General features: G+C 38.5%; 1 protein-coding gene across 2 annotated transcripts; it reads right to left on the bottom strand.

Annotated features, from left to right (window-relative positions):
• Positions 1-2,120: 2,120 nt before the first annotated feature.
• On the bottom strand, positions 2,121-23,654 carry LOC113050485 (regulator of G-protein signaling 8-like). 2 transcript variants are annotated; one of them, XM_026213475.1, is made up of 7 exons: positions 22,955-23,654; positions 21,320-21,426; positions 17,334-17,401; positions 16,770-16,874; positions 16,592-16,653; positions 4,315-4,481; positions 2,121-3,135 (listed from the first exon to the last, which is right to left on the bottom strand). In XM_026213475.1, exons 4-7 carry the CDS (start codon positions 16,868-16,870, stop codon positions 2,941-2,943), a joined length of 525 nt encoding a protein of 174 aa, XP_026069260.1. In that variant the 5' UTR covers positions 16,871-16,874; positions 17,334-17,401; positions 21,320-21,426; positions 22,955-23,654; the 3' UTR covers positions 2,121-2,940. The 2 variants fall into 2 exon arrangements, with proteins under 2 accessions (XP_026069260.1, XP_026069259.1); XM_026213474.1 differs by lacking the exon at positions 21,320-21,426.
• Positions 23,655-25,647: the final 1,993 nt, after the last annotated feature.

The following is a 25,647-nucleotide window of genomic DNA, read 5'->3' as shown; positions in this document are numbered from 1 at the left end:
TTATCTTTCTGTTATGATCTGCGATGCAGATGCTCTCCAGACACGGTGAAACTCTGCCTTTGTTCATAACCTCTCCTCTAGCCCCAGCTGGCCCGCTTTGGCCCAAGGTTTTCTTCAGGCCAAAAAACCCTGGCCATTGGCCCCGAGGAAGCCCCGATGAGGCAAGAATTTGAATAATGTATCTCTTAAATTGCGAATGCAGTTGCATCTGATCAAATGTGCATTCTTATTCTTTAGCTTGGGTTAAACTAATTAATTTTACTTTGTTGGAATAGCAGCTATGCTAATGATGTCTCTATTTGTTTCTATGTTTTGCCACGGGGTAACTAGGATTTACACAAGCTCCAGTCTGGATCCAGAACACTGGAGAAGAGATGATGCTGACCCCTAAGAGGACCTCAGATGATGCTAACCCTGAATCAACAAACAGAACTAACAAATATTGCTACAAGTGTGACTGTATCTTGTATTAATTTTTCTGAAAATCCTGTCATACGCATATAAACTGACAGTCACTACTTATAAGCTACTACTAAATATTGAAGAAACGTAATTGTCTGTAAAGTTGCTTTGTAATGATTTGTATTGTAAAAAGAACTATACAAATAAACTTGAATTGAATTGAATTGAATTGAATTGAAAAGTGGAAACCCGAATGGCCCTGGCACGCACTACAACGCCCGATTTTAGCCTGACAGTGGAAACGCGGCTATTGACACCCTTCACAAGGAGGGTAAGCCACAAACATTCAATGCCAAAGAAGCTGGCTGTTAACAGAGTGCTGTATCCAAGCATGTAAACAGAAAGTTGAGTGGAAGGAAAAAGTGTGGTAGAAAAAGATGCACAACCAGCCTTATGAGGATTGTTAAGCAAAATCGATTCAAGAATTTGAGTGAACTTCACAAGGAATGGACTGAAGCTGGGGTCAAGGAATCAAGAGCCACCACACACAGATGTGTCAAGGAATTTGCTGAACCACAGACAAAGTCAGAGGTGTCTTAACTGGGCTAAAGATAAGAAGAACTGGACTATTCCCGAGAGCAAGTTTTGTATTTCATTTGGAAACCAAAGTCCTTGAGTCTGGAGGAAGTGTGGAGAAGCTCATAGCCCAAGTTTCTTGAAGTCCAGTGTTAAGCCACTGCACCCATTACCAAGACATTTTGGAGCAGTTCATGCTTCCTTCTGCTGACCAGCTCTTTGAAAATTCTGATTTCATTTTCCAGCAGGATTTGGCACCTGCCTAGACTGCCAAAAGAACCAAAAGTTGGTTAAAGACCATGGTGTTGGTGTGCTTGACTGGCCAGCAAACTCACCAGACCTGAACCCCATAGAGAATCATCACAATTAAAAGAACCAAAGACTTAAACTACTTCAGTCAGTGTGCATTGAATTTATTTAATACACACGTATCACAATTTGAGTTAAATTACTAAAATAAATGAACTTTTTCACAACATTTAAATTTATTGAGATGCACCTGTATTATTTGACGTACTTTGACCTCTGTGATGAGCAAGCAGGTGTTGCACTTGCTTGGTGCTGCTTTGTATAGAGGGGTAACCATGGTAACGACCGTATTTCTACTGTTCCTAAAGCACCACCTGCTGTCAGAGAGTGAACTGCTTTTTTATTCAGCACTTCTGCTGTTTTTGTTAAGATCAATGAGAAAAACTATTATGGACTCGTATTTTGTCCAGAAGCAATGGTTTACAGCTCAAATGCCTTTATGATGAATTTGTTTCTCACAAACACAGTTTTTCACTTCTCAAGACATTAGTTGGTGTACTGGAGTCGTGTGGATTACTTGTGGATTATTGTGATGTTTGGACTCTTATTCTAACTGCATACATTCACTGCAGAGGATCTTGGATAACCCGAAGGTGAGTACATTTTCAGCAATTTTTTAATTTTGAGGTACATTTTTAGCATTAAACTATTTACAGCAATGATAAAAAATAAACGTAAAAAATAAATAACACTTATTTTGCTCTCTATTTATCTCCTTCAAAGCAAGTACAGCATTTTTACCTTTGTTCCATTGTGAATGTGAAAAATTTAACTTTGAACATTTGAACCTACTGTACATTACAGCAAAACAAAACTAAATATTTATTATAGTGGAGTGATTTAAAATCAGTTTGTATATTTAATTTGTATTATTACATTTGCCAGACAACACGTGGAATGAAGCTTGACAAATATTCATACAGACAACACATATTAGCCTATATTTTGAGCCAAAAAACACAAACCAACACTGTTCAAAGTGACATGCTTTACTTGATCTAGTATCATCACAAGAACATGTCATTGTAAACCATCAGAGCATCAACAAGTGAAAGAATAAGCTTAAATAAATTAATAAACAACAAAATAAACATGAACGTTACAATAAAAATATCACATCAGAGAAAATAAAAAAAAATATATATTTTCAGTGTGCATTTGTGTGTGGGATTGAAGTATTTTTAGATTGAAGATTTTAAGGGAAAAGAACCAATGAGAAATGTGCGAAGTCAGAGGCTGCATGCAGTAACAGCAGGCATGCCTTTAGTTCTTTTATCGAATCATATCAGTGCTAATGTGTACACAAGTTACATTGAAGATAGGAAAAATAAATTATCATACTCTACTCTTACATATTACCCATGTAGAGACTGATTTACATGCTTGCCAGCATTCAGAAGAAACATCAACTATTCTATCACAATTGAAGGGAAAGAATATAGCCACATGTTACAAATAGAACTGGGCAAAGAAGCACAGTACAGGGTCATGTTAAAGTTTAGATGCAAGGAACTAGTTCGTCTTTTGACCTTTTTTATTTAATTATTCTCATCTAATTATTTTGTAAGCACACAGACTGTGCTATATATTACAATTAAAGTCTGCTTATTACCTCAGTATCCTCTAACCAGGCAAGCAAATAGACATTCACTTTTAAACAGATTTCCTCTGACAGTATATCTGTGTCCTGTTCAGTAAGTCCTGATAGATCTTTGATCTTATAAACCGATGATAGGAGTCTTTCTCCATGAGGCTGTACACTTTAGCTTGGACTTCATTGAGACTGTTGGGAGTTGGATCCAGAAGCCTCTGTTTGGTTTCCTCTCTGGTCCTGTGGTCTATGTTAACCTTCACAGATATAAGAGTTAATTAATATAAAATTCTGTACAATTGCTCTCTATCACTTTTTAGATAAAACAACTGTTTGGCAAATTTTGTATTTTCTGTGACCCACACAGTCAGGATGCTTAAGGACAGGCCTTTGCTTCCCAAATAACAAACAGTGAATCACAAAGTATCTGAAGGTCATGCAAAAAAAGAAGATGATCTTCAGGTTTGAAGACAGGGAAGAACTCAAATGAGCGTGGGCGGTGCTAAAGTTCAAACAACTCTGAGGAAGGAAAAGTCTTTATAGCACAGGACTCAAACTCGAAAGTGCATTATATAAGCAATTATAAAAAATAAAATAAAAACAAAAGAGTACAGTTATAAAAAGTTTAGTTTATATCATAAAACTGTATTAATAAATTTAGATTTTAATAGTAAATACTGTAGCCCTACCATAAGTAAAAACATCAATATTGTGAAATGTTATTACAATTCAAAATAAAAGTTTTATATTTAATTTACAATGTAATTTATTCTTGCAGTGACAACCTACATTTTCATTAAACTCCAGTCTTCAGTGTCACATCATCCTTCAGAAATCATTGTATGTATTATCAATGTTGAAAACAGTTGTGCTATATTTGTGTGGAATCTGTGTCAACAGTTTTAAAGCATTATTTGTTAAACAGAAAGTAAAAAATACATATATATAAAATAAAAAATAAAGGATTTATTATATTTTTTTATAAATGTCATTACTGTTTACTTTTCATCAATTTGATATGTTCTTGCTGAATCAAACTATTTATTTATATCTTGACCCTAAACTAGCCCATGCTAACAGTGATGGTCAGTGATGTATCACAATGATTCTTTTGGAAAATGTTTAGCTACAACCTTATTTATCCATGATTTTATTATTATTATTATTATTATTATTATTATTATTATTATTATTATTATTATTTATTAATTCTGGAAAACACACCACAATTTTTCAAGTTATGAATTGCTGTAATGTCTGGAAACATCACATTAATCTGAAAACACACCAAATCCTCTGGTGACTCAAAAAAAAAAAAAAAGAAAAAAAGAAAAAAAAAATTCATCTCAAGCAAGAAGAAATGGACATACAGTACCTACAAGAGTACTATATGTTCAGGTGTAGTTGCTATGGTTTTACAGAAGCAGTCAACATACCTCTCTGGGAGCATGAACTTCAATAAATTCCTTGTAGATCTTATTGGCCTTAGACATCATCTTAGCAGGGGATTTGATCTTTTTATAGTCCTCACAAGCCAACCAGAACTCAATGTTTTCATCACTGAACTCTGATTTGAGGAAGGTTCTAAATGCTGCCAAACCATCTGTGAAATAAAGATGAATAAGATTACGGATAAACATCTTACTATATTAAAACCAATATGTCTTTGTCATGTCTAATATGCCACATCTAAGCCATACTGGATACAGGAAATGCTTCCTAAGGACACCAAGCTAGTTTTTTTTTCATTCATCAAAAACACTTCCTTTCTTTGTCACATTTGTGACGTCTTTCAAATGAGAGATTACAGAAACGCAGGAAAACTGTGCCTCTACAGTACTGTACATTGTGACAAAACTACAAAACAGTACCAATAAATGCAAATCACTGCAGGTTGCAGTTGAAATGAACACTGGTGGCAGCATCAACTTTAAAAAATGTTCACACAAATAATGATTAAAGGGCAGATTATTTACTTTTGTGTGTGTGTGTGTGGTTCCGTGAACATACAGTATTATGACCTCAAAATATTTTGCAGTAGTGCATGATGTATACCGTATTTTCCGGACTATAAGTCACACTTTTTTTCGTAGTTTGGCTGGTCCTGCGACTTATAGTCAGGTGCGACTTATTTATCAAAATTAATTTGACATGAACCAAGAGAAATTAACTAAGAGATATGAATAAAGAGAAAACATTACCGTCTCCAGCCGCGAGAGGGCACTCTATGCTGCTCAGTGCTCTTGTAGCCTACACTGAGCAGCATGTGGCTGTAGACGCTAATGTTTTCTCTTGGTTCTTGGTTCTAAATGAATGCGATTTATAGTCCAGCGCGACTTATATATGTTTTTCCTCATCATGACGTATTTTTGGACTGATGCGACTTATACTCAGGTGCGACTTATAGTCCAAAAAATACGGTAACTAATATATTTTGACATTTGCATCACATAACCTCTTTGAGGAGGGAGCCTTCACCAGCGTTACCCGCGGTGCTGGCCCCGCTTCTGCCGAGGCAGAACGGCTGCTGTACTCGTGGGGTTCGCAGGTGGATCTGTCAGAGGTAATGGAGACGGGCTAGTCCTTATCTCCTTCCTCATCTGCCAGATCCGGCGCCCAAACCCTGGGTTCGGAAGCACGCTCGTCGGTTTCTTCCCCCCAGGGTGAGGGATCAACTCTTCACCTCTATTCCTCCGAGGAGGTTGATGTGGAGATGGTTGCTGGGGATTCACCACCCCTGTCGCCCCAGTATGAGGAGCTTTTGGATGTGGTTAAGCGCACAGTAGATGAATTAAAAATTGAATGGCCTGCCGAAAAACAATCTGTAGCGAAGCCGCAGAGAAGCAAACTAGATAAACGCTTTCTGCGCTGAGGCAACCACCTCCACGTCGGAGCCTTCCTTATTTTCCCGATCTCCATGATGAAATTTCGAGATTGTGGAACCACCCATATTCGACCCGCCTCTTCGGCCCCGATTCACTATATTATGGCAATTGACATTGCCCACTAAGCCTCTTCGAGTTACATCATCGCTTGTGGGCAAAGGTTATGTGGCAGCAGGTCAGGCTGGGGCTTGCCTTCATACTATGGCAGTCCTACAAGCTTATCAAGCTGACCTGCTGGGAGATATTGATGAGGGAGAGGGGATTAGGTCTGAAGATGTAGAAGAACTTAGAAAGACCGCTGATCTCTCCCTCCGTGCCACTAAAGAGGCCACTCGCGCAATTGGGAGCGAGCGCTTCTCCCAGTTATTTCCGCCCGTGAGTGTAGCGGAGCTGGGATGCTTCCTTCGGGGGCCTCTTACACCAGAGGTCAGTCTCGAGAGACTGATTCCCTCAGTAGATTATTTAGCAGCGTGGAAACTACTGCCAAATGTATCTCATTGGGTCCTGCGTACAATAGAAAAAGGCTTCTGCATTCAGTTCGGTCATCCACCGCCGAAGTTCAACGGGGTTACACCGACAGTAGTCGGCCCCCGGCAGGCTCTGGTTATGGAACAAGAAGTAATACCCTATTAAGGAAAGAGGCCATCGAGGTGACAGGGAATCCAGGTTTTGCAGCCGGTATTTCATAGTTACAAAGAAGGATGGGGGGTTGCGTCTGATCTTAGACTTACGTAACCTGAACCGCTCAGTTATGCCACTGAAGTTCAAAATGCTCACTGTCAAGCAGGTTGTAGCTCAAATCAGATCCGAGGACTGGTTTGTCACAATAGATCTCAAAGACTTCCACATATACTTCCACATATCCATCCTTCCACAACACAGGAAGTTTCTGAGGTTCGCTTTCGGGGGCAAAGCTTATCAATATCGAGTACTTCCCTTTGGCCTCGCACTCTCACCCCGCACGTTCATGAAATGTGCAGATACGGCTCTGCTATCCCTCTGTATGCAGGGCATCCGCATTCTAAATTATATCGACGATTAGTTGATTCTAGCTCAATCAGAGCAGATGGCGGTTCAACATCGAGATGACGTTCTCGCACATATGGGGGAGCTGGGTTTGAAACTAAACGCCAAGAAGAGTGTACTTTCTTCAGTTCAGAGAACCACCTATCTAGGCGTAGTGTGGAATTTGACCACGATGCAGGCACGTCTGTCTCCTGCTCGGATCGAGTCGATCCTCACATCGGTCGAGAGTCAAAGAAGGCCAGTCACTCACTGTCAAACAATTTCAGAGATTGTTAGGTCTGATGGCAGCTGCCTCCAACTTGATACCTTTTGGCCTGCTATACATGAGACCCCTACAGTGGTGGCTCAAGTCCAAGGGCTTTTCCCCGAGGGGAAATCCACTTCGAGTTATCAAGGTCATGCGGTGATGCCTTCGTGCCTTAGACATGTGGAAGAAACCTTGGTTCTTGAATCAGGGCCCGGTGCTGGGAGTTCTTTGTTGCCGTGTAACGCTAGCGACAGACCCTCGCCGGTTGGGGTGCGGTCATGAGTGGCCACCCTGCCCGCGGTCTGTGGAGTGGTCGCCATCTGACATGGCACATCAATTGCCTAGTGATGCTAGCAGCCTATCGAACATTGAAACATTTCCTCCCAGAGAGAGGTCACCATGTGTTGGTGCGCACCGACAACACATCAGTGGTCTCTTATATCAATCACCAAGGGGGTCTGCGTTCACGCCCCTTGTACAAGCTTGCACACCAGATCCTTCTGTGGTCCCAGGGCAAAATCCTGTCACTGAGAGCAGTGTATATTCCTGGGAGAGTGAATGTAGGAGCAGACATACTGTCGAGGCAGGGGCTGAGGCCCGGGGAATGGAAACCTCACCCCGAGGTGGTGAAGCAGATATGGAGAGTGTTTGGCACAGCCCAGGTGAACCTCTTTGCAATTCAGGAGACATCGCAATGTCCCCTCTGGTTCTCTCTAGTTCATCCAGCTCCTCTGGGACTGGGCACTTTGGTACAGACCTGGCCGAGGCTTCGTCTGTACGCATTTCCCCCTATTGCTCTGCTCCCGGGAGTTCTGGCGAGAGAACGCCGGGACGGGGTCCGTCTGTTATTAGTAGCCCCGTTCTGGCCGGGCTGAGTATGGTTCGCAGATCTAGTCTCACTCCTCAACGGCTCTCCGTGGGAGATATCGATCAGGACAGACCTACTCTCACAGGCGCAGGTCATGATAATTCACCCTCGCCCGGAGCTGTGGAAACTGTGGGTGTGGCCCCTGAGGGTGTGGCCCCTGAGGGCCCCTGAGGGTCTCTCAACTGAGGTTGTTGAGACCCTCCTCCAATCCAGAGCTCCCTCCATGAGGAAACTGTACGCCTTGAACTGGAAACTCTTCAATTCATGGTGCAGAGACCGCAACCTTGACCCTGTTAACTGCCCAGTTGGTACAGTTCTGGAGTTTTTACAAGCTAGGCTCTCTGCAGGGTTAACCCACTCCATCTTAAAGGTGTACGTGGCGGCCATAGCTGCTTACCATGTCCCTTTCAATGATCAGTCAGTGGGTAGACACCCCCTAGTTACACATTTCCTCCACGGTGCGCTGAGGCTGAGACCTCCAGTACGATCCAGTGTTCCCCCCTGGGATTTGGTTGTGGTGTTAGAGGCTCTTTGTAAAGCTCCATTCGAGCCAATACAAGATATCTCAGATAGACATCTGACACTTAAAACTGCCCTGTTACTGCCAATCACCTCACTAAAGAGAGTTGGAGATCTTCAGGCCCTTTTGGTGGCCCCTACTTACCTAGACTTTGCCCCTGGTATGGCCAAAGCATTCTTATACCCTTGAGTGGGTTATGTTCGGAAGGTTCCCTCTGTTACACCACAACCTATCGTACCGCAGGCCTTCTGTCCTCCTCCCTTTCGGGAGCCAGACCAGGAGAAGCTAAATTGTATGTGTCCAGTGCAGAGCTGCCCTGTGGAGAAAATCTGACCAATTGCTTGTTTGCTATGGTCCTCCTAAAAAGGGTTCTAGTGCCAACAAGCAGACACTAAGTCGTTGGATAGTCGAGGCTATCAACATCTCCTATGAGTCCTCTGGTCTTCCCCTTCCTTTTTCCTACTCGGGGTATGGTGGCCTCTAAGGCCTTCTCAACAGGTGTGTCCCTCTTGGACATCTGCAACGCTGCGGGGTGGTCCACGCCCTCTACATTTGTCAGATTTTATGACCTTGACATGCGAGCCACTCCGGGCTCTTCTGTTCTCTCGCCTTGGCTGTGCTCTTTGGATACACACTAGGCAGGGATTTGGAAGTCTGGCAGCGTGGGCACATCGTTCCCCAAAGCGCTCGATGCATCTCGAGTTCCTGAAAAGGAACGTCTCAAGGTTACGTATGTAACCCTGGTTCCTTGAAGGAACGAGACGCTGCGTCACGGAGCCATACTCCCTGCACCCCTGCTGGCGCTTGCTTCCCTACTTGAAGCTGAAGCTAGCTGCACGGCACGTGCTTTCATAGCTTCCTGATCGCTACGTCACCCCGCCCTTGACGTCACGCCCTTCCGTTAGACAGATTGCACATGATATTCAGAGTCGGTCTCGTCAGGGACGTTCCCCAAAGCGCCCGACGCAGCGTCTCGTTCCTTCAAGGAACCAGGGTTACATACGTAACCTTGAGACGTTTTTGTGCAACCTTATACATGCTTCTGTGCACAATTGTTGGTGCAAGCTAGATTAAAGTAATTATAACATTTATAACTGGGGCGGCAGTGGCTCAGTGGTTCATGTAGGTTGTCTACAAACCGGAAGGTTGGTGGTTCGATCCCCGGCTCCACCTGACCAAGTGTCGAGGTGTCCTTGAGCAAGACACCTTACCCCAGCTGCTCCCGACGAGCTGGATGGTGCCTTGAATGGCTGACACCGCAGTCAGTGTGTGAGTGTGTGAATGGGTGAATGTGAGGCAAGTTGTAAAGCGCTTTGGATGGCCATGTGGTCTGTTGAAAGCGCTACATAAATGCAGTCCATAACATTTTTAATACTGATATTTTTCTTACAAAAATGCACCAAGTCGCTACAGGAGGCCACTTTTTTATGGAAGGAAGGAATGCTTTTTACTTCACTTCTTTTGGACTGAAGCAATGCAACACCTGTTGACTGTAATGATAGAGACTGAAAGATGCCTTTTAGCGCCACTCATTTTATTTGATAGTTCGTGATAGTACAACAACCAGTGTAATAAAACATTGACAGATTCACATTAATCTATTCCAGATAAAAACTGAAAAAGCTTTTAGCACCACTCACAGCAAGATGCAGCAAATATGCATTTTGCAGAAATGTTGCCACGGGCATGTATTTCCAATGGGCCTCAGCTGTATCCTTTTTGTGTAAGGTAGACTTTTCTTGGATACAGTTAAAGTCCATATAAACAGCAGGGTAGCTTAATGAGACAATAGTGTTTCTCAGGAAATTCAATGAAAGGACAATCAAGAGGCAGTACAGAGGCAAAATGTTCTCCTGCTGGCAAGGGAATAAAATGTTCTCCTTTAGCGTGGACATTGTTTTATTTATTTATTTATCTTTTCTTTAAAAAAAAAAAGCATGTATCCTGCTTTACTGGACACAGGAAGACTTTTTTTGTTGTGTGTTTGTTTCTCATCTTTAGGACCTTTGTGTAGCCTCTCTTTTATGATCGTAAATCAAAATAGCACACTTCACCACAGATGAAAAAACAACAGTATTGAAAAAAAAGGAGATACATTAGGATTAAATCCTTATTTAGTGAACTGCTGACTCCACTAAAGTCTAGTGACTTGTCAAATTTGACGTTTGCTGATATTTATATTTACCTCATTCACCTTCCCTCTCCATACATCACAGTAAAATCTTCAGTGTTGAAATCCCAGTGTTAAGGCCTTTCAGAGTAAAGAGTTAAAGTTGTGGAATTGAATTTTAAATGAATAACACTAGCTGGTGTAGATGGCAACCTCCTACTGGTGTAAAAACGGAGAGTAAAAACCCTTATTAACACTCTTGAGAGTTTATTAGTCACATCCGGGACATTTGCTCATGTGTGAGCCTATCCCGTCTGAAATAGCTCTTACAGACACTATTTTCTTTGTTCGCAAAGCATATAAAGTATATTTAGTCATACTTACAAAATGTGTTTTGTAATAGTATATCATTTTATAACAGTATTTATTTGCTGTATGCACCTAAACCTTTCTCAAAGACATTTCCTTTCACTCTCAATGCAGAACAGAAAAGTACTTTTTTTTTTTCAAAATGAGAAAATCCGAAAGTACGTTAAGTGTTTTTATCTAATTTTAAATATGTATTTTATAACATCATATTGATTTAAAGTGATATTTATGTGCTGTACACTCCTACAACTTTTCTCAGAGCGATATTTCCTTTCATCTGCGATGCGAAGCATAGAGGGAAGTTGGTTTTAACAAGGAAAACACAGAAAGTAAGTGTTTTACCACATGTCTGATATGTATTTTATAAGATAATATTACTATATGACGATATTTATTTGCTGCGCACGCCTAAACAAGCCTAATGTTAACCGTTTCTCACAGATTTGAATTGCTATGCAGTGCAGATGAGGAGGTCACTTTTAACAGGGTAACACTAGAAGCGTTTTAATTGTTACATAATTTACAATATGTATTTTATATAAAAATTATTATTTATAGTGATATTGATCTGTTGTACACTCCTAAACTTTATTTTCATTTACGATATGTATTTTATAATATTACCTTATGACGATAGTTTTATGCTGTGTGCGCCAAAACAATCCAAAACATTTTCACAAATTAAATTTGTAAAAAATGTTTACGTTACCTCACTTATAATACAGTATGTATTTTGCAACGTCATATTGTCAAATCAAGCGACAGTAAAACTGATCAAATCGAAATGGCAATATAAGTAAATTGTTTCTTGTGTGTCTCATGACCAATTTTTGTGATTTCATTAAGCATGAATTGGGTTTTAATGATGTTGTGTCCTTATATTTGATTTGAGTGCTGTTTTCATTGAATTAATTTGAAAATAACACTTTTCAGTATGTATTATTGTGTATTATTATTATTGTTTTTAAATTTTACAGGGACAGATTTGTGTTGCTGCTAATTGTCAGGGTTCTGCCCTGGCATCTGTGTCTATTTTGTATTTGTTTAGTGTTTCTCTGTTTGTTCTGTGTATGACCACATGGCTTTGTCTTTGTTTATGTTGGCCATGTGCTCCTTTCTTCCTGCCCCCTTGTTTCACATTACCACACCCCCTCGTTTAGTTCTTATTTGGTGCTAATTACTTCAGACCAATTTTCAGTCCAGGAACAACCAAAGATTATCACAGAGCAAGTCCAGGAACAGACCAAGGTCATTCCAAAACCAGTCCCAGTGTCTGTTCCAGAGCCTACGTCATTCCTGAAGCCAGTCTCTGAGTTTGTCCCAGAGCCAGAACCAGAATCTGTTCCAGTATGCCCGGAGGGCAGTCCAGAATCAATTCCAGAGTCCATTCCAGTGGCCCCAGAGGGCAGTTCTGCAGGTCCTGTGGAAAATCAAGAGTCTGCCCTTGAACCCACTCCATTGTCGGCTCAAGCTCCCGAGTCTGCTTCATCCCAGAGTCTGTCAAAGTTTGCTACAGATTCAATCCAAGAGCCCCCAGAGCCTGTCCTAGCACCCATTCCTGATCCAGTCCAACTTCAGGAGGGGGAACCTTGCCATACTCCAACCTCTAAATCTCCAGAAATATCCACTTCCCCTACCACTTTCAAGCCATCACTTGTCAAGCCAGTCACTACTTCTACTTATGCCACCACCCGTATCCCTATGGCCCCGTCTTCTCTGCGGCGAGGCTTTAACCATAATCAAACCATGCCTGCTCTACCCTGTCAGGCTACACCCCTGGACTCCCACTCCCACCAACCCTCAGATAGCCTCTGACCTCTGACATGTATGGCAATTGTAAGTCGCTTTGGATAAAAGCGTCAGATAAATGAATAATGTAATGTATATTACGTGCTGAAATGTCACCTTATAGGATGGCTCTTAATTGTAGTACACTATCGTTTATTGATGTTAACCTAATGCTGCTTTACAGACAGACAACTTGGATATAATAACAAAACAATATTATATTATAGTGTTCAATACTATACTTTACATGATAATAATATACTTATATATTATGTTCGGTAAAAAAAGTCATGTTGGATAAAAGCGTCTGATAAATGCATACATTTATTTAAATGTATTTATTTACATACAGTATAGAGAGAGAGAGTGAAATGTTATTTCCGGGTCCAATACATAGCGTGGGTGGTTTTGGCGCAGTGGATAAGACCCATGCCTTTGGTGTGAGAGACCCGGGTTCGAATACACTGTGAGACACCAATGTGTCCCTGAGCAAGACACTTAACTCCTAGTTGCTCCAGAGGTGTGCGAGCTCTGACATATATAGCAATTGTAAGTCGCTTTGGATAAAAGCATCAGCTAAATGTAAATGTAGCTGGTTTTTGTGCACTTAAGCAAGTCATTGACATATTTTCACCCCCAGTCTTTGAAGCATTTCCTACATTACTTATTTTATTCTTTTTTTATTCTTTTTTATTCAGTCATTTAATTTTAATGTGTATTTAAATTTTTTTCTGCCCTTTTTAATTAATTAATTTATAAATTAATAATAAAAAATAATAATAAAGAAAATGAGATATAAAGTGTACAATAAAGCACAATCAAATCCTTATATTCTAATAACATTGCACTTGAATCAAGATAAAGGTGTAATCTGCTGATTGTCCTGCAGGTGACTGCATAATTCTGTATTCTTACGATGCACTTAGGGCTTAACGATTACTCCAGAGCAACCGTAGATCTACAATGATTTTCAAGTGCTACTTTAGTTACGATGCTTTTGGGATACAAACCGTAATATTAAGATCAGTCATACAATCGTTTTTATGAACATCTTAGGCTTACGAAATTTTTGGGAAACTCTGATTAGTGAGCATTAACATGCATTCTGCATTTATGGTAATGAATGAAATGCTGTTTGTTTAACCCGATAAATGTCAGCATTATGAGCCTTATGATGTTAAGAGTACGTATGAACCAAATAAGAATGTTTTTTTGTGCGTGTCTGTACAGATTCGCTTTGACATTATGATGTTCCATTGTTTTATAAGAACATGTTCTTTACATGTAAATTTTTAATTTCTTTTTTTATTTACATTTTTGACATTTGAATTGAAACATTGAAAGTGAAGACGTTTTGGTGTAGGGATTTTTATTTATTTTTATTTTTTTTTAAAGCGTTTCAATAAAATAAATAAATGTAAACAGATTTTTTTTTATATTTTCACCGGAACACTGGTGCAGTGTTGACCATTTAATCCGTGGGTGTTAACTTTAAACACCAACTTTGTTGTTCTCATCATCCATTCTGGTGTTAACATTTTACACTTTAAAAGGGGTGGGGGGGGGGGGGGGGAGTGAAATGCTATTTCATGCATACTGAGTTTTTTACACTGTTAAAGAGTTGGATTCCCATGCTAAACATGGACAAAGTTTCGAAAATTAAGTTGTACATTTGAAGGAGTATTTTTGTTCCCAAAATACTCCTTCCGGTTTGTCACAAGTTTCGGAAAGTTTTTTTCGAGTATGGCTCTGTGAGACGTCAGATGGTGCGGAATTTCCTTATATGGGTCCTAGGGCACTTCTGCCGGAAGAGCGCGCGCTCCCGTACAGTGAGGCTGAGCAGCACAGACATTTCACTGATCAGAGCGAGAGCGTCGCGAAATGTCACAAAAGAAGTGTGTTTTTGTTTGCCAGGGAAAGACAACCCTGCAAAAAAACAGCATTAAGGGACCAGTGGATGGAGTTTATTTTTGCAGAGCATCAACGGAGTTGTGCAAGTGTTTTTGTTTGTTCCCTGCATTTCGAAGATGTTTTACAAACAAGGCCCAGTTTGACGACGGATTTGCGTATCGTTTATTTCTTAAGGATGATGCAATCCCAACGGAAAAGGGTCACGATCGTGTGTTGGAACTGCAGGCCGTGACTAAAACTGCTTAAAATATCTCTGCCTCCTTGTTAGTGCGTCCCCTCCCATGCCGGAGACCCGGGTTCGAGCCCCGCTCGGAGCGAGTCGTTGCTGCTGCTGCTCTCGTTCAGTTTCAGCCTCGGGATCTGATTCTGGATCATAAATAAACGGCTGAATCTGACTGTAAGCCATTGTTTGTTTTGGATGATGGTTTTTCCCTCACGGTAATGTCACAGTTTTCAAACGCTCTCAACGCAAAAGCCTACTGGCGCTCGTGATTCTTTAGCTCCGCCCACACGTCACGCCTCCAGCCGGTCGTGTTTTTCCGAGAAAAATCGGTACAGACTATCTTTCCGTTTTTTGACCGTCTTTTCCTCGTGATATTTGTATATTATTATTATCCTATTATTTTTGGTTATATTTTTATATTTATAAAATCGCAGGCTTTTGACGTGTCAATGTGAAATCAGACACCCGAGCAGGCATTTGTGACTACAATGGCTTGCCATACTAAACACCAGACGGCGTCAGCGACAATGGCGTTCTCGAACTGCCAGTTGAGTTCACGCAACATTTTCAACCACCATTTTTATTCTGATAATTTTCTAAATATTACTGTTATCATGACATAAAATGTAGTTTTAAACATATTTCATGCGAGAATGTAGTTGTTTTAAACTCAAATATGCGGTTAATTAAAAAATGTGTTTCGCCGATTTTCGGACTTAACATTGAAATCACTAATGCCAGACGCTCTTTTTCAATATTATTTTCAATATTTATTGTTTATATGTTTTTATTTCTATGCATATCATATGGCAGGCTGCAATCTATTGAGTTCAAATAAATACAACATTTTCTAAAATACTTATAATGTTTTTATTCTTCAATCAGTTAATATAAACATCTTATACATTAAAGATGTTATAGGGTGAAATAACGTTATAGAACATAAAAAATATCGTTACAGTTACTTTGCTAAGTAACTAATTACTTTTACAATGTGGTAATTGAGGTACTAACTCATTACATTTTGGGAGAAGTAATTTCTAACTGTAAATAATTACTTTTTTTAAAGTAAGATGACCAACACTGCATATAGTATAACATTTATAAAATAAAAGACCACTTTAGTGTACTCAAAGAGAGTAAACTTTCATGAGTTTATTAACACACTTAATGCACTTTATGATTTAAAAAAATGCACTTTGTAATATCATAAAATAAAAAAAGCTTTACTTTAGTACATTTCAAATAATTATATTTTAATAATTTAATAATAATAATAATAATAATAATTTGTATCTCTCTTTATCATGTGTCGAAATATATAAGTATGTATAAGTGTCGAAATTTTACATTTTTCAGTATGTCACTACTTTAAGCTTATACCAGACTATTAAGTGAATTTATAACAAGTCGCGGAGAATAAACACACAAAGCAATATTTCATATATATAAATATTGCTTTGTACTTGTTTCCAAAATGTTTTAATAAAACAAAAGTATAATTAGTTTTTAAGATTTTTACGTACAATTTGATAATAATATGTGATAATTGCTTTAACAGATATTTAATATTTTGTTTTCCTTTATAATATTTTAAATGTTATTATTGATGAGTTACATGTGATAAATATTTCAACATAGATGAAATGTGTCTAGGTGAAATTTAATTTAAAGTACAGTAGTCAAAAGTGTCCCTAGCTGAACAATAAATCAAATGTGCTCAATAATTCATACACAAACACATAATCGTGCGTAAAGTGACTTACACTTATTGGACAGCAGAGTGTCAAATGAATCAGCCCATCTGGTCACTTCATCTGTAGATAACCTGAAACAGCCAAAAATGATCAGCTACAGTTATAAGACAGCCAATGAACACTGCCCTTTTTATATAATTTTTTAATAAATTTTTTTTAATTTTTATTAAAACAACAAATTGCTTACTTCAAGTATCTTGTGGATCTCTCCTGAGCAGGAGGCAGGAATTCTGAAAAATCGCTGCATGAGTCTGATTTGTTAGACAGGCAACCTAGTCTAGTTTTCATGGCCCTGACAAAAAGGAAAGAAAAACAAAGACAAAAGCTGTCTTATACAACAAAAGATTAGCAGCTGTCAATGACATTAGAGTATCCATAAGAGACCAGTGATGAGTTATTTTTAGAACGTAGCAAATTACTGATAATAATAACAGCTCAGGTGTGCATAATAGCCTGTTTGATTAGATTGTAGTGATGCACACAGATGTTACCTTGAGCCTGCATTATACAACACACTATTGCAATGTTCAGTAATTATCTGGAGATGTGAATTCACCATATTGTAAACATGAATATTCCTTCAAAATGTGAATAATTGAAATGTGCAGTGCACCTGGCCCTCAAATAAAGCATTATCATGGATTCTGATTATATTTACATCATAGAAGAATCAATCAGGACTGAGAAACAGGCAGTGACAGACAGCGAGAGAAAGACAGATACATTAATGACAAGATAAATGGATACTCACTGAATGTCCTTGCAATGCCGTTTTGTCAAGTCAGCTGTACTGTTGGAACAAGCGAAGAGCTGATATGCCTGTGAAAATGATGAAGATTTACACGTATATATACCACTCTTCAGCGAGCATATTTTGTTAATCACTATTCCCATGGTTCACAATTACTAGCATGCCAGATGTTACCTTTTCCCTTGATGCAAAATAAAAAAATTTGAACCAACATAAGACTCACATTATTTTGCTTGTTATTGCACTTGCAGTTCCACTCTCTTACCATTCAAACCTATGAGGCTGATGCAACCTATTGCTTTAACATTTAGTTATTATTATTATTATTATTACTTATTTTTTAACAAATTGATAGTTTCTTATTTTTCTGAAGGATCAAAAATTGCTCCACAGACACTAACAGGCGTGAGTAATGTATGAGCAATGTATATAAAAAAAAAAAAAAAACAGAACTGTGTTATTCCTTCGATTGGACTCAGAAAGCCTTAGGAGGTATACAATGGATTTGAAAGTGTATATTGAAATGTATATTTAATCTGTGCAGTTGCTTATTAAAGTCAGCTCTGATATTGAAGTTCTTGTCCTAAAAGGTGGTTTGATAATATGACTAAAGCTCTCAAAATAGTTAAGAAGGGCTCAGTAAAAAAAAAAAAAAAAAAAAAAAAAAAAAACTAATTAAAATAGGTTTACACTTTTTTTTCCAAGGTGTCTTTGTTCCAGTGTAATTATACATGCACTGTAAAAAATAAATGTAATTTTAACTGTAAAATTTTGTAAAAACGCTACGGAAAAAAACTGATAATAGGTTAACAGTAAGTTCCCGTACTATATACAGGGAAAAACTTTAAAAGATCTAACAAAGCATTTAATGTAAATTTACAGTAAAATTCTGTTAATTATACAGCTTTTAGAAGTAAAAAAAGAACAAATCAATGTATAATTTACAGTCTAAAACTGTAAACTGATATTCCCAGAATTCCCTGCGTGACACTCCACGTTTGAAAGTATTTTGTTTAAATAATCATGTTTTTAAATAGTTCTTGTTATCAGTTATGTACATTTGAGCTTTATGTTACATCTTCTGTTGCTTAATGAAAGTTTTTTGCATTATTTAAGTATCACGTGTGTTACCATGATGGTGTTTTGTGTTTCCATAAATGTGCACCTTCTATATGTTAATACATACTTCTGCTTGTGGTGAAGCTACTTGTGATGAGCTTTGATACTTCATGTGGCTTTCTCTTATACAGTACCATCTTTATTATTATGGTGGTTGTCAGTATTTTCAAGGTACAAAACAGATTTAATTTTGTGTGTTATTGAATTTACTGGTTTATATTCACATTTTCTTGTTTGTAAATTACAGCTTTATATTGTAAAATTAACAGTTTTTGACGTAAATGTGTTTACAGTTTTCTGTATTTTTACAAAATTATTCTGGCAACCACAGCTGCCAAAAAGTTTTTGTAAAAACAACAAGAAATTTTTTACAGTGTGTATGTACTGAGTAATATTAATTAACTACATATACTTGGTTAGGGTTAGGATGAGGGTTTGGTTTAGGGTTAATGCATAATTAATTGTTATAATAATAGTAAGTACAGCATATGTAATGTGTAACAAGGACACCTTAAAATAAAATGTTACCAATAGTTGTAAAATCTGAGGTTAAACAAGTATTTTATGTTATTTTGAAGCTGCATGTTGCTAGGATGCACTAAAATAGAGTAAATGCATTTTAAGTTTATCATGCCATTTCTAGTGAGGCCTCGCAGAAATTATGAAACATAATTGCAGTCTGTCTAAACAATCAAGATGGGAATATTTTAGTGATGCGCTGGATGCTTAAAACTTTTTCTTCATTTCCTTGCACTGGATGAGAACACGTGCAATGCTATTTATAAAAATGCACTGACAAATCTATCTAGGCAGGGAGAAGCCAGTTCATGTTCTATGCAGCCATGCAGCACAAATCGAGCTACAGGGATTTTGCTATCTAAAAGATCCTCTGATGATGTCTCATCCATATACTTTCTTCTTCCCTTTTTTTGTGAGGGTTTGCCAATTTAATATTCTCAATTTGTCTTTGATGTTGGGATCTGAGTTTCTGTGCTCAGAGCAATTTCATGGTTGTGGGTCCTGTCTCAGATTTAAATAGGATGCTAATGGCCTGGAAGGAAACTCCCAGGCTGCATTTTGGCTGCATTTTATTTTGTTTAGTTAAGTATACTTTGCTGGAAAATACAGTTCATAGCAGGAGAGCATAATCACAAAAAAATAAACTAGAAAAAAAAAGATTCTGTAAATAATCATACATATTTTAATTCTAATAATAATAATTATAATAATAATTGGTATTATTTAAAATATTTAGTGGTAATCAATGATAAATCAATCATATGAAATCGGAAACATTGATTTTGAGGGTTCCCTCATAGATAAATCATCTCACACAAAGTGCACCACATCCTCATGCTCAGTATGTGAAGGTCCCTGTAGTGTTACTGTCGGATGGAGCTCAGTGAGATGTCAGGTTTCCCACTGAGACTCCTCTACCCACTATCACTGTGCTATGCCATCTGATCTTCTACCCTCACTCTTGCTATTTTTGAATTCCAGGCTTGTCCATGTAAAAGATTAATGCAGTTGCTTTTACCAACCTTAAGTTAGTTGTTAGTTTTGCTTTCCATGTTCTGGAATAGACAAGGGAAATATTTAACCTAAAATATTTAACCATCAAGGTTCTCCAGCAACACTTACAGACAATATGTTGACAATATGTATAATAAATAGCTTGTGATGTACCTCATTTGTCAAGTCCCTTTGGATGAAAACATCTACTGAATGAATGAATGTAGATGTTGGTCTGAAATCCCCCCAGCTTATACCAGTCTGAATTGGTTTGCTGATCTTAGCTGGTTTAAACTGGTCTCCAAACCTGGCCAAGCTGATTTCTAAGACAGAAAAGTGCTCAAAACTCTTATTAACTCTAACTAATTTGTGCAAAAGGTTCTTTATATTGGAAAATCATTCTTTGGATTATTAAAATGTACAAACAAAATAATCAATTAAAGGTTAAATTTCTTAGAGTGTGGGTTGAATTAAGCTGTTTTTCAGTGTGGTATCGTCCACAAAGTGCATGTCTCCTAGGGGTTTGTGAGAGTAAGGGGTTTAGCTCCTGTTTTAGCAAGGTGTTAGAGCCCCAGAGACACTGCCTTTATTTACACCCTGTTTCATGCTTTGCCATGACAGTTGCAGGGTAACGCCAGGCTACAGCCCACCTACGGTTCTTTCTCTACTATTTTTATCAATGTTCTTTCCTCTTTGAGGTCCTCACCCACGTAACGTGACGGCTACTGTCTAGTCAAATCACATCCGGTCCAACAGAACTCTGAGGTTAAGGTCACTGTTGCCTTATTTAGAAATCTTCAAAACAGCAAGCCCTGTTCCACTTTTTTAGGATAAACTATTAAATGTGGTTTGATGTTGGCTGTACATTATGCTGGAAAATGGGAATAAGTGCTCCTTTTCTGTGTGAGGTCTCATTAAATCTGGGACAGAGAGAGACATCTGTTTGAAACAGGTTAGCACATAGTGGCTGTTCTGCCAAATGGGCCATAATTCATAAATTGGATAGAACTGCAATTGTGTGAATGTGAACAGTAGCTTAAGCATGGTTATACGAGGAACACTTATTCTTAAATACCACTGTCTAGTTTTAATATATTCACACTCTCAGTGCTAACAAGCCTAATTCAATGATGCCAAATATAATTCAGGAGAAAGAAAAGGTTCAACAAGCGTGGGTAACACTTTGTACACTTTAAAAAGTGATGGGTTATTTTTTTTTTCTACCAAACTGCTGGGTTGAGCCTGTTGGGATGTTTTTGGGATGTGAGTGCTGGGTAGTTGTGGGTTAGTGGCTGTGTCAGTCTCTCTGACAGCTATACACCCCCCCCCCCCCTTCCTTGGACGAAACAACCTACCACGCGGTTACTTCAACCCGACTGCTGGGTTACAATCAGAGCGTGGGAATTTTGCGTCCTCTTCAGGAGAGAGCTATTCTCAGTGCCACCGAACTGGTGTGCTTCTTCTGTGAAATAAAGATTTGTATACATTTTATTCCATCTATAAAATCTTTACTGTGCTGTAAATTATATTATTTTACGCAACACAACATACAGGGATGAGATGTCAGTCAGCTAAATGTGTCGGCAGAGGTTGTTTAAATGCTTCAATGCATAACTTCACAACCGTTAAAAAAGTATGTCCTATGTAGTATGAATGAGGGTAGTATTAAATATATCTGGACGTATTACTTCCTCCACGTTACTGACCTAGCAGCATCAGTTGCATTGTTGCATAGTAAAGTGTCCATCAAATGTACACTTCAGAATCCGGCCGGAAGAAGTAGGTCATACTTTTTGCGTACTGTTTTTCGAATACTATGAATTCGGACATATATTTGCCTCACATACGTTTTTTTGGCCTTTTAAGTAGAAGGGAAGTATGCGATTTCGGACGCAGCGTATGTGCCCGTGCACACACCTACTACACGTGACCATGACATTGTTGTTTTCATGTTTTTGTAGTTTATATGGAGAAAAAGGTATCATTTTCAAAAAACTTTGAAATCCATTTTCGAAAGTTTGCATTTCCAGGCCCCCAAAAAGCTGTTGTCATGTAAATTAATGGCCAAAATGCATACAATTTTTCATTTTTTGTTGTAAACGGTGTAGTGTAAATGCCCCCTAGTTAACAATTAAAATAATAATAATAATGCCAAAATGTCACTCATGCATATTATTACCGTGTAATTGTTATTTCTTCCTTAAGTGTTTCTGATAAGAAAACTCCCTTTATAAATACTAAATTACACATCACGCATAAAACTGATAAAACTTGCATATTTTTGTGCATTTATTTTGCTTCCAATTTCATTTTCACAAATGTTAAGATGCTGTGCAATATTCACCATCTCAAAGTTATAAACCTACTATCCAAGCGAAAGTGCCTTTAAAAAAGGTTTCTGTACAGCAGAATGAAACATATCTCCAGTGTGTCTCAAAAAGAGCAGTGGGTGGTATGTGTGGGTGTTTCAAAGTCTCCCCTCATCTCTGTCACTTCCCCTTGCTGACATTTACAAACCTACAAAGCTACCTCATTACTGCTGGAGAGATGGATTAGATTCCCAATCCCTTCAACAAACACACAGTTTTAATTGTGCATGTCAGATTTTTTTTTTTTAAATAAATACAAAATAAAACAAAATGTATTTTACAGTTACAAAGTAAATGATATTAAAAACATGAAATTTCTGTTTATTTTTTTCTGCACTTTCTAATTATAAGTAATCTAGAATTTACGCAAACAGAGGAGGAACATTCCCAAAACAACACCAGCAAACAAAATTAAACAACAAAATATTATAAATGTAACAATGTGAAAGCCAAATGGATGATCTGTTTTGCTTTGTTTTTCTCAATTCCCTACACATGAGAAGACATGACACGAGGACAGATGGTGAGAGCTGTACACTATGACAAATATCCTAGACACACAAAGCCAGTGTGAGCAACTTATGCAACAATCGATCAGGGTTATGAGTGTGAAGCCTTTACCTTTACAGTTCACTGGCGTTGTAGACGACAGCTCTTTGATTCAGGCTGGAGAAGCTGCTTTATCCAATGGATTTAGCGTGGCTCTGTTCTTGTGTAGAGATATCTACTGTTGCCCACATGTAGCAATCATCACTCAGCGTGTTCATCGGTGTGAAAGCGTGAGGGAGCGAGGAACAGGAGAGAGAGAGAGAGAGAGAGAGGGAGAGAGATGAGACGAGAGGGGAGAAAAATAGACAGAGGGAGAGGCTTTGTCAACACACTGGTCTCTCCGTGGATTCTAAGGGCATTACTATGCCATTTTGTTTTGCTCCATCGAGGATTTTCATTGTCATGTTTGTGTTGCGAGGTCTCACACTGTCAAGCTGTTATTCTGTGTGGCTGTATGTCATAGACCAGAGGGAAATTTCAGGTCTAGTATGCAGGTTTTGGCCGAGATAATGGGTTCCTCTGAGGAGAGGAACAAGGAAACTAAATCAAGCCTGCGTAGACATCAAAGCTGCCTTTTCATCCCGTGCACACCATGGCAAATCCTTGCTGGGTTTAAAATGGGGACATGCTGGCCTCATTTCATAGCTTTTATCTGAGTTTGGGCTGTAGACTGATTGCTTGAGTGCTCAGCCTTCTCAGCTCTCCACTGGAGGCATATTATGTCCTCAAAATAGTGTTGTATCATCTTAGATGCTCATATGAACACATATAGACACACATGAATAATGCTCAGCAGCCATGCTGCATGATCTCTGGGGCTGAGACTCACCTGATGACTAATTGTCAAGGAAATGTCCATGACAATGGACAGTTAGTAATTGATTTTTTTCTCTTTTTTCTCTTTCCCTTCTTCATTCAGTCTTACTGCCATTAGCATGCTGGGGTGAGATTTCTTTGTATTCTGTGTGTGTCGAAGATATGCTCGATACCTGTACATTGAAATAACTACTAATATCATTGGCTCTGTCCCAGATGGCACGCTAAACTCCTGCGCTCTTCCTTTGAGTCTACATTTCCGTGATATAATGCTGCTGTCTGCAGTGGAACTCAGTCTGGGCTGGGCAGAAGTGTGTATCGAGGAGGTCACATGGGGGGAGCTTGCGAGCACCCTTCTGAAAGCTAAAATGATGGATGGAACCCACTACGGTCTCTTAACAGAATTGTGTACACTGCAAGTCCACAAGTCTGTAAGTCCACAGTGCCATAGATGGTGCATACAGTGACATCCACACAGATACAAAACAACATGGTAACACAAATGACACTAAATAATACAATAACTATACATTTAGCAACACAGGATGTAACATGAAAGTACAAAAGTGATTAAAACATAACCAAAGCCTTCTACACACTGCACTGTTTTCAGCTGAACGAAAAGACGAAAGATTGGAATCATGAAACTATTGTGACGATTTCTGTGATTGTGGTTCCTAAACGGTGGTCCTATGTAGTTCAGTGAGACAGGTTCAAAGCAGAGGTGTCAAGTAACGAAGTACAAATACTTTGTTACTGTACTTAAGTAGAAATTTGGGGTATCTATACTTTACTTGAGTAATTATTTTTCAGCCGACTTTTTACTTCTACTCCTTACATTTTCAGGCAAGTATCTGTACTTTCTACTCCTTACATTTTAAAAATAGCTTCGTTACTGCTATTTCATTTCGGCTTGTTTTCATTCCGGCTTGTCATCATTCAAAAAAAAAAAAAAAAAAACTATCCAGATAAATCGCGCCATCCGGATGGAGTGAATTTGATTGTGGTTGGATGAGAAGTATAAACCTATACCATTCCGACACCCTATTGGTTTGTACGCGATCCATCGCACCTGCACGTGACACAAATCACATCACAGTCCAGCCAGGACATAGACAGTTTTGGGTTCGTTTATCAAAAAATGTATTTCTTAAAAGTAGGGTTGGGTAAGGAACCGGTATCCGATCGCCTCAGAGTCAGTCCGCTTAAATTTCACATGAAACCAGCGTCAGACCGGTCTCCTCCCCGTCTTTCAGCGCGCTCATCAATCCGCAGAGGCGCAGACCGCGAGCGGAGCAGCGCATGCGCTCTTAAACAAACAGAGGACACAAGGTATGTGTTTATCGATAGATTGTTAGAATATCCATATCTGTGCAGTTCTTTGTCATAAATACAGTTCGCAAAAGGTCACGAGGTAGCAGTCAGTTTCTCATCTGTAAAGTTTTCGCTCATCAAACCACAGCCGTTTCCTCCAGCGAAAATCTAGCCCTTAACACATATGAACGAACACATACTTTAATTAAACTTATTTTAAATATACTTAATTTAATCATACGTACTTTATACATATACTACTGTGCAAAATTTTCACTTAAAAGAATGGTGTTTGGCCAGTTATTTATATATTTTGCTGTAGTGTGTCAGTATAAAATATCAGTTTACATTTCCAAACATTCATTTTGCCGTTGTCAGACTGCTTGTGCATTCAAAATCGCACTAGATTATTATTAAAATTAATGGCAAACTAATATTTCCTACTGACACACTACAGCAAAAGATATAAATAACTGGCTTAAAACACTTTTTGGGGTGAAAATACTATTTTTTTCCATAAGACTTTTGCACAGTACTGTATTTTAAAAACGACATTTTTGCTACTTAATAAAGAATGAGCATACAGTAATTCACAGAACTGATTAAAGACAGTGACTCATCTGAACTAAATATCA

This window comes from Carassius auratus, chromosome 31, assembly GCF_003368295.1.
Source record: "Carassius auratus strain Wakin chromosome 31, ASM336829v1, whole genome shotgun sequence".
NCBI classification, from domain to species: domain Eukaryota; kingdom Metazoa; phylum Chordata; class Actinopteri; order Cypriniformes; family Cyprinidae; genus Carassius; species Carassius auratus.
The sequence above is the reverse complement of the archived record's forward strand: the minus strand, read 5'-3'. Positions and strand labels throughout refer to the sequence as shown.

Excerpts from the sequence above, each read along its gene's own strand:
- LOC113050485 (XM_026213475.1), bottom strand. The coding sequence starts at position 16,870 with ATGAAAACTAGACTAGGTTGCCTGTCTAACAAATCAGACTCATGCAGC. Across the intron at positions 16,654-16,769 it reads AGATCCACAAGATACTTGAA|GTTATCTACAGATGAAGTGA; the intron begins GTAAGCAATTTG and ends TGGCTGTTTCAG. Across the intron at positions 3,136-4,314 it reads AAGTTCATGCTCCCAGAGAG|GTTAACATAGACCACAGGAC; the intron begins GTATGTTGACTG and ends ATATCTGTGAAG.